The sequence below is a fragment of the Loa loa genome (genome assembly GCF_000183805.2).
Source record: "Loa loa unplaced genomic scaffold supercont3.452, whole genome shotgun sequence".
Classification (NCBI taxonomy): Eukaryota; Metazoa; Nematoda; class Chromadorea; order Rhabditida; family Onchocercidae; genus Loa; species Loa loa.
Window position 1 is genome coordinate 25,954 of NW_018108632.1, and position 9,984 is coordinate 35,937.

General features: G+C 31.5%; 3 protein-coding genes across 3 annotated transcripts in view; 1 reads left to right on the forward strand and 2 right to left on the reverse strand.

The window, feature by feature from the left end:
• Positions 1-2,108: 2,108 nt before the first annotated feature.
• Positions 2,109-5,710, reverse strand: LOAG_09661 (hypothetical protein; the record flags this gene model as incomplete). Its single annotated transcript, XM_003145188.1, has 7 exons — positions 2,109-2,498; positions 2,989-3,114; positions 3,443-3,618; positions 4,004-4,196; positions 4,374-4,610; positions 4,788-4,991; positions 5,534-5,710. 7 exons carry the CDS (start codon positions 5,708-5,710, stop codon positions 2,109-2,111), a joined length of 1,503 nt encoding a protein of 500 aa, XP_003145236.1.
• Positions 5,711-6,040: 330 nt separating this feature from the next.
• LOAG_09662 (hypothetical protein) lies at positions 6,041-7,449 on the reverse strand. The gene is made up of 4 exons (XM_003145189.2): positions 7,344-7,449; positions 7,021-7,169; positions 6,747-6,863; positions 6,041-6,396 (listed from the first exon to the last, which is right to left on the reverse strand). The coding sequence occupies exons 1-4, from the start codon at positions 7,437-7,439 to the stop codon at positions 6,090-6,092; spliced, it is 669 nt and encodes a 222-aa protein (XP_003145237.1). The 5' UTR covers positions 7,440-7,449; the 3' UTR covers positions 6,041-6,089.
• A 1,693-nt stretch (positions 7,450-9,142) lies between these two features.
• LOAG_09513 (hypothetical protein) overlaps positions 9,143-9,984 on the forward strand; it is a 2,892-nt gene continuing 2,050 nt past the window's right edge. Inside the window, exon 1 of the mRNA XM_020447947.1 lies at positions 9,143-9,249. Coding sequence (XP_020301870.1) covers positions 9,208-9,249 — 42 coding nt within the window. The 5' untranslated portion in view covers positions 9,143-9,207. The remainder of the gene's footprint in view (positions 9,250-9,984) is intronic.

Genomic DNA, 9,984 nt, shown 5'->3' on the forward strand with positions numbered 1-9,984 from the left:
AAGTAGAGAAAGCAAACAAAGTTTTATGTACACAAATTACAATCATCCTATCGTTTCGATTTTTCACTTTTATACGATATGTTCAATAATTTATTCGTATCATTCTTTTTTTTTTTTTTTGATAAAATTTTCCACAGTTTAAGAAAGTAAAAATTGCACATAAAAATACAAAAAGAAGAAGGAAAATGAAAAGATATTATAATTTTAGGGAATTTAAAAAGGAATAAAAAAAAAAAAAACTTTAAAATTCCAATCTTTTGTATAAAACGGTACAATAAAATGAACTGTTGAAAATATTATAATTTGTGGGAAAAAAAAAGAAAAGCATTAAGAATAATGTTTTATTTGATAGATATATCTAATAAAATTTCTGAGATTTTATTATCAACAAATGAACTGTTTTAAAAAATAAAAAAAATAAAAGGAAGTTTGATTTTTGCTAAGTTTTATTATTTGTAACAATCTTTCGCCTTAAGTTGTATTATCTTTTCAAGTAAGTGAAATGAAAGTAGATAGTTTTTAAGTCCAAAATATCCATATATGATGAAGTAGATAATTTTCAAGTCTATCATTAGCCATTTATAAATACACTGGAGAAATTGTGCCGGAAGGAACCTGAAGTGATGATCAAAGAATGTTGTCAGTTAGGTTGTAGATATTTTGGAATGCAAAATGTATTAATTCTCGCTTAGAATTGAAATCTTAAATTTAAAAAAAATGAAATCCCGTTTTACTCAATGATTATTTTAGAGTTGTGCCATTAGTGAACACAACAAATCAACTGTTTTACATGTTTTTATAGGAAAACTAGTGAAACAAAAAAGAAAAAGATAGATTTAGTACCGTATAAAATCCTTGAAGTTTTAAGTCTACCTCTAGGATCTGATCAATTAGGCTCCAAAACTCTTGCTAAAATATTTGACAGACTCTTATAGGATCAAATTTTGTCTTATATGGAAAATATTTCATCGATTTACTCATATCATCGATAAAAATTAAGATAGATAATGTGTTAAATAAATGCAGAATAAATTACGGAAATTTTTACTGGGATTAAAAACAAAACAGAACTGCATGAAACATTTTGCATGAAACGTTCAACAACTTGTTAACTAATTATAGCATTGAAGTTCAATGGCAATTTTGATCTTTATCCCAAAACCTGAAATTATAAAAAGGAAAACCGGATTTTAGGACAATGATAAAATATTGAAAAAAATTTCTACCATTTACCCGAGAATACACATATACAACTCAAACTTTCTCCTCAAATCATTCACATGCGTTTACATGCTTGCGCTAAAAGGAAAATGTTTGCACTTACAATTCAAGTCAGAAATTAAAGAATAGCAAGAGACGATAAAATAATGTATGTTAAGCAACAAATACAGAAACACATACACACAGATAATTAATGAATTGCTGAAAACCCGTATAAAATTTGGACACACTGAAATTTACCTAAAACACTAAAATCTACCTAGAACTAGAGATATGCGAAAACTCCTTGAAATGATTGGAAAAGTATTCAGAGTAGAAGTACTTCTTCAGCTCTGATGCATTTTCTATCATTACCGTTCTGCATGAATGAAAAAAACCACTGCCATTTCTGAAATCAGTAATATTCGATAAAGCATTTTGTAGCTATCATATTTATTTTAAAGTAGAAAGGTATTAGGAGAATGAAATATTACCAGAAACAAAATTTTACTAAATTTATCGCTCAAGGAATGATATATCCTACATAATTAATTATTGTAAGCACTGTATTTAGACACCATTTATATGAAGTAAAATTAAAACTTCAACCTCAACATCTACTTCAACTTAACTGCTAAACTGTAAGATAATATTAAGACATAGTTGAAGCTGACGTTTAACGTCGAAATTTCACAATATAAAACGAGCATTAAGATCATAAGTTCATCATTATCACCAACTTTTTGCTTTCATCTAGCACTTAAAAGAATTAATATATTATGGGAATAAGCCTGAGCAAGAAAAATAGAAAAATTACAAATCTACTAGAAAGAGAAGCACCTTACATTCAGCCTCAGTGCTTCCCTTAACACTTATATTAACACGTCTTTATCTTGTTCGAGTTATGTCTACAACGATGTTGGTATAGTGAATAATGACGAATCAAGCGGAGTGTTGTGACTGGAATCAAAATCTACGAGATACTTCGAGCATAAACAATATATAAGTGTGTCCCGATTTTGTTTGGTTAAATTTTCGACATTATCCATTGTTAGCGTTGTTGGACAATCCTTAGCCATCAATATTCGTTCCAGCGGAGTTGCTGCTAACCAAACATCCACTGCTTTTTCCGCATCATCATCATTTATCAGATTGCGATGTCGTGAACGAAGAAGTGATTTCAACAAATTGTTAGCACGATTTGTAGCAAGACGTTCTTCGTCTGTTCCCTCTGCTGTTATGATCATTTCATCTTGGGTGCGCCTGATTAACGTCACAGGCCCATGATATGATGCCAACTGGAATAATGATAATAACAAGGATGAAAATCTGAGTTGAAATTGAATATAAAAATTCAATTTTAAGCAAGAAATTAAATCTTACAATTCTGAAAATAACATTCTTTCTGAAAATTCATGCAGAGTCATTATTATTCAGAATGAATGAAACGAAGACTAATTGACTTGATTAATTTCGCTATGGACCTTTTTTAACTGAAATCAGGTATCCAAAAATCTATTGCATCTCAATTCCCAGGATTATTTATTTATGTCAATTTTACTGGTAGCCATTAAATTTCTCCAAGAATCAGTTTATGAGATTTCTTATGTCTGATTTTCACATTAAAATATAACACCACCCAACAACTGGTGTACTATTTCATTTCATATTAAACAGAGCTATGACAACCTATGATAAGTGGTATAACTCCCGTTATATTTACGTCTATATACGAATGGATATATGAAAGTTACACTTCCGGTTTTCATCGGAAATAAAATATAAAACCTGCAAAGCGACTGGCATATCAAAGTATGTTCGAACGATAAATTCAACTAACGGGGCCCATGATCTCGGCATTTTCGCCGCAGCAAGAGGCAAGAGATCATCAAATGTTGCATCGAGTATCAAAGCCTGAAAATAAAAATATGAAATAATAAAAATTGAAATCTATTACCTTAATTTCAAGTGCCTCGGTGTTACACACACTTTCTTCTCACAATCTCTCATATGCTCACAATCTCTTTCTTTAATATCTAGGGCGTTTCAATGTCAGACAATCCCAATTAATACTAAGTTCATATATAATGCTGGAAAACTTTGCAGATGAAAAATAAATAGCAACGTATATATAATAATCCATTAGCAAAACATTTCGGGAATTGAACAAATCTTTAGTAACGTCTCCGAAATTGATTTCCAAGATAGAAATCTATCAAATTTAGATGGAACCAAACGCTACTTTGATATTTTGATAGTTGGCGGCAGCCCATGTTGCTGGAAACCCACCGATTGACCATGCATAAAGAACAATTTGATCTTCCACGAAACCTAATTTATGTATTGCATATTGAATAACAGCATCAATTGATGCAGCCGTTTGTTTTGGTGTTGGCATACCGCTACTTTCACCAAACCCTGAAGCTTTTTCAATTGCTTCAGACTAACTACAGTAAAATTCGGTCCAGAGATATTATCACTATTCTCAATGTATAGATTGGGTTCTGTGGAAATGTTCCCCACCGTTTGATACATTTTCATTTCAAATTTTAGTATGCTTCGTGTAAGCAAAATAAAAAAACTTTATTAAACATTGTAAAATTCAAGATCCATTCAATGGGGCAAATGAGACAAGCAAGCATTACGCGCCTTATTCGGTTTCTTTTTCTTTTTTTTGCATATATACGTTTACGTGATGTAAATAATGATAAAGCAATATCAATTATTACAATAAATTATTTGTGACTGCTGACTTTTTAAAGAGAATTTATAAATAAAAATCTGAAACTAAAAAAGTACCAACCAGGCTGATTCCATCCAAGGACAGAATAGTTCAGCATAAGAGGCATTAGCATAATACCAGTTTCGTAAAATCCAGCATTTCCCTCACATGTTATAACCAGAATATCACCATTTCCTCCCTGTTCTCGACGATCAACAAACATAGTATCCACTCGGTTATCTTCTCTTGTCATTAAAACACCGCGCATAGCACCCTTAACAATGCAAATCTTGAATTAGCAGAAGTACGACCAGATAAACTGAAGAAATCTTCAACAAGTATTGGAAACTCCAACTGACTGAATAGTGAAGGACAGTAATGTTGGAATACTATGATGTCATCAAAAAGAATTGTCAACTTGTATCAATCAAAAAATTATTTGAAATCGAACCCTTTCCATCACAAGTTTCCGTCGATTCTCGATCAGAAATGATTGGATCAATTTGTTCAATAATGCTGCTGAACCAGGATAAACAAGCACACGTGCAAAAGTGTAAGCAATATTGTAAGATAGGCAATCTCGTAACGTTGTGTAGAAAATATTTCCAGTAGATTTAAACTTCCTTGGTGTCTCGAAATATTTTCGAGACTCTCGATAAGCTCGAAAGTCAATTGGTGCCGCAAATAACTGAAATTTGAAATCATATTGCAATTTGAAACCAATGATCTTTTATATCCAATAGTTTGTGTATTTAAAACAGCTACAAAAGTTGAATGGTACAAAAGTTCACGTGAAGCAAAAAAAAGAAAAAAAAATTAGGATTGCAGATCGACATGTGAAAAAGAATAATGAATTGGTAGATACCTCATAATCATATCCTAATAATAGTGCTCTCGCATTCTGATCATGTAAGTGGGCTTCAAACAACGTATCAGCAAATCGGCGATATTCTGGATTAAATATCCTTCCAGCAGTTCTCATGCTAATCGCTATTACATAATAAGTCACCGTAAATTTTGCTAACATCATTAAATTTGTTCCATTCAACAACGAACGATTGTAAGCAATCTGAAAGTTGAAAGAATTCATAACTTTCATGGCTTTGATAACTTTTATTTTCTTTTTTAAAAGCTAATTATCAGCATTAAACATTTCATCCTTGGTTCTCAAAAATACGGCAACAGTTACCATAAGGAATTGAAATTTACAGTAGAATAATGTTCGATTATTGACTCATTTTTAGTGGATGTCTTTAACATGGAACAAATATGTTAAGTCAGTTAAATTAATGGGCTCACTATGAATGAGAAAAAAAAACAAGGAAACAAAATATCCTTGCTAGAAATAAGCATAATTTGAATGCTTACTTCCAATTCCATGAGATATGAATTAAGTATTATCTTGAACTAAGTACCGAAAAATTATCGTGAATGTTTTTTTCTTGAGAATTCTTGACAAAAATAACTTTCGAAAAGACTATCAAAGCATAACAATTTTTGATACTTGGGGAAGCTTTGATACCAAAACTATTTCTTCAGTCTTGCTTCTTTGAAGGTTTTTAAATTTTAGATCATTTTGAAATTAATCTTCTAAATCCGACAACAACGTACCAAAAGAAGAAATGGTGAAACCACTGAGCACACTGTACGACATCCATTCATAACTGTTAGCATCGTTTCACTTACATATTCCAGTGAATTACTCGGGAACATTGTATCATGACGACGAATGTATGCATAAACTTTTGGACCTCTTATCAAGCTTAACAACATTTCAGCCGGTGTCATCCTCAAATTAATTACTAAATTTTAATGTTTTAAGTAGTTGCCTAGAAGAAACACCCAGAAATCAAATAATTACATAACAGCCATCTTTCCAGTAATCTTCGAATGACACACAGTGCAACAGCTACTATGTCGGACATCGAAACAAGCAATATCTGGAAATTTGTTTTCAAAGAAGTTCTTCAGTATGAACGGAAACGCTGTATGAATTGAACTCAGTAATAAATCTTACTAAAATACAAATTAGTGAAAAACCCTATATGCAGTTTTTCATATTTAAATTTCGAAATTGTATCATACGAGTGTGAACGTGCAATAATTATGTCAGTGAATGTATATAGTACATATTTATTTTTACAAATAACAAAAGGCCAAATAATCATCAGGTATCTTCGTTTCTTCGTTTTACAGAATTCCCTGAGGCATTTTTTATTGATGAGCTCGGATCATCAGTTTCTTCCACTTCCGCTTTTCTTACACTTTGCTTTTCTGGTTTGTCTTTCTGCGCTTCAGAACTTCCGTTAGGCTGCACTACTTTGCTGTTCTCCTCATCCGTAATCTGGTTCGATCTCTCAACGACGTTTTCCACCGTTGAGCTCGATTCCGAACCATCTTCATCGGTTTCATTTTCCACATCTTTCTCTCCATTCTTTTTCCTCAAACTCTTCATTTTTTCTTTATAACGCTGCCTAAAATGAAAATAATGCAAGAAATTCTAACTGATCAAGTTTGTTTTCAAGGCGTTTGGAAATTTTTACTGATAAAATCTTAGTCGGACAATATGCATTGTAAAAATACAACAAAAGTTATAAAATATCGAATTACTTATATGATATATGATTCAAATGAACTAAGAAAAAAACACAACGTCCAACAGCTGAAAACTGACCGATATAATAAGCGATAAGTTAACTAACCGTAAAGGGAAATGAAAAGATTTGATTTGATTAATATTATTTGTCTCCTTCTGGCAAAATATAAAATCAGGAAGCAATAAATAAAACAGTTCTAATGAACCAAAAAAAAAAATTGCTTTTACCTTTTCAACCGCTTTTTAGCTGTTTTCCTTTCCTCCTCTTCTGCTCGTCTTCTTTTTTCAGCCAAAAATTTCTCATCCAGCTCCTCTTGTAAGGCTTTATTATGCATATAATCCAACCTGTTTAATCCAGTGTATTTTAATAAAGTGTATTCTAGTCATGCCGCAAAAGATTTCTACCTTGTGGACGAAAAAAATAGATAAAATTTTGAAAAAAGCCTATCTAATGTCGCCAATTAATTTTAATTTTCCATTAAATCTAGGAAAAATAGAATACCGATCCATTTCCCGCTTTCGATTATTCCGGAAAATGTGAAATTCCGCACTCCCGGCTGCAGCTGATGAACCAACAACATTACGGACGAAATCTGGCGGCGGCCGCGGCTTTCGACCATCTCGTCGTTGTGGAATAGACACTGGTTTTTCCTGTAATTCCTCATTATTCCAGCATTCGTGCACCATATACATTAAAGGTACTGATCAAAAGATGAAAAACAAACTAAATGATCGGAGGAAGGGAGAAACAAGGAATGAACTGAGGAAGAAAACAAAAATAACGCAATCAGATTAAAGCAAAAAACTGAAATCGAATAAACATACAATATTTTTCTGCAATCGTTCCAACCGCATCCGTATCAAATCATAAGCAGTTCGAGCTTTCTGCTCTTCTTCCTGCTCTTTATCTTCATGCGGCATCTGAAATATGATACGAAAATACTAATATGACAACTTCGCACGTTTATCGTCTAAAACGCTCGAACCAATAGCTAAAATATGTTTTACGAATGCCACAGGGCAATTTCTATTTTCATATGACTTTTATAACTTTTACGCATATCATGAAAGAAAAATTTCATTATCATACGTATAACTTTTACCTAAGAATGCAAACACTTTCATTTCCTCTAACAAATTTCAACCCATGCTTCAGGAAATAATTTTTACTTCATTCCGAATGACTTTTATGTAAGCTTTTCACATATACTTCGGCAAATAGAAAGTTCGTCTTCATTTTTACTCGTACAAACTTCACGTGTACCATAGAAATCTTCGGAATTACAACTATATGAGATGTAATGATAATGATGAGACCGATTTGTCACTATAACAGATGTAGAAGTACGGTATTTTGCTAGCTTCATTTGCTCAAGTACAATGACTACGATAAAACAGTTATTTAAAGTGGTACAGAAAAAGGCTAACTGAGTACGATAAAGAGTCTGTATATGAGTGAGATGATTGCAACATTCCGAATTGGATAGATATCTAGAATGCAACGAAAAAGGAAAGCACAGTCTAGCGGAGTGATCGTCCTCTATTGCAAATCAGCGGACAGTCCAGTTAAAACAATAAATAAACAAATTTGTGTAAACAAGCAAATGAACACGCTAGACATGTGAACAGGATAATGAACAACACGCTGGATACGTGAATGGACAAATGAACAACACGTTACACACGTGAACAAGCAAATTAAACATGTATCCTAGCACCAACATCAAAACGACCTTACTAAGTACTGTAATAACGGGATAAATCATCGTAACCTGAAAGTCTAATCGCATTATGTTCCTTGACCCTTTCTGAATCTGCTGTTTCCCACTTTTTCTCTTTCTCTCTCTCTCGCAATAACCAATTACTCATTGTTCTTTTTTCATCTTTCGTACCAAACTACCATTACATTTCATTGTTTATCAATCTTTTCTGCCTCTCAATTTGTGCTTTCTCTCAACATATCCTTTATTGTATTCATTCTTCTATTCCTTTTTCTTTTCTTTTTCGTATTCTTGGTATTTTGCTACATTTTTCAAAACACAAAGGATAAGGTTAACGCAAATTTCCGTGTATCTTTCACATAAACTGAATTGAACTTTGAACTTTCGTCAATTGCTCTTTTCATCCTTTCTAGTTGTTCATTTCCGAGAAGGTTGAATGTACTTTACAAACGAAATAGACGAACAAACGTACGTCATTTCGTAGTGATTGTAGCATTTCTTATATAGCATCTAGAATAGATATCCACCGTGTATCAACAGATAATAAGAAAAACATCATACGTGCATTAAGGAAGAAAAAAATATTGTACGTGTATCACGTAATAATCAAATTAAAGGTGTTGCACATGTATCACGTTGTAATATGAGTTGAAAATGTTTACCTGTATCACCTGTACCTTGATCACGTTATAGTAAAGGTCCTACATATATCAAATTATAATAAGAGATATTACGTCCAGATTCCCATCTTCTTAATGTGTATTATGAAGATCGAGTATCTGGTTGGATACGTTCCATATTATTTGAAAGATCATAATATCAATGCTTTGATATTGTATACCTTATTTCCTAATTAACTTAACCGTCTATCGATCGTTTAAATTCATATGTTTTTTTTTCCCCTTAGAATTTGTGGTATTGTTGGAAAGCTCAATTATTGGATTCGATTTTAAAAGTGCTCCGCCAGAATGAGTCAAAAGCGGTCCAAGCAAAAGAAGGAAAATCAAGGGGTTTGTGTTTAGGTCTTTTTCTTTTTTTTTCTATTTTTGATTGCTGAATTTTGGAATTTGTGCAGTGTCGTTCCTTTTTTCAAAATTTGCATTTTTCTTTGAAGTTTGAAAATTTGCCATTATATCAGTTTTATTCCCAAACATTCCAAATTTACGAAATTTCGAAATATCGGTGTCTTTTTTAATCTTTCTTTCTGGAATTTATGAAATCACTCGTATATTTGAAAATTTCAACATAGAAAATAGACGAAAAATTTTTTTTTATAACAACAATTGTTTGATATTCATAGAGCGAGAGATAAAATTGAAACCAAAAAAAAACTAGCAGATATTCGGTTATTTGCTTGTGATTTGATTGAATTTCCTTTTAGAGTAATGGTAGAGATCGTAACAGTAATGAACATAAAATTTATTTATTTACCACTTATTAAACAATGGTAAAATATTTTATTAAGTGTTTTTAAGTATTAGTATTACATTTATGAGAATGTAATATTGTCATCTAATTTTCTTGTTAATTAATGTTGGGACGAATATAGGCGGATAAAAAAAATAGAAATTAAATTAGTCAACAATAAATTATAAAAAATAACGGATATATGGAAAAAAATGGAAAATAAAATTGTAATAAAATGGAAAAACAAACCCCCTCTTTTCTACTTTTTACCAATTATATATATATATATATATATATATATATATATATATATATATATATATATATATATATATATA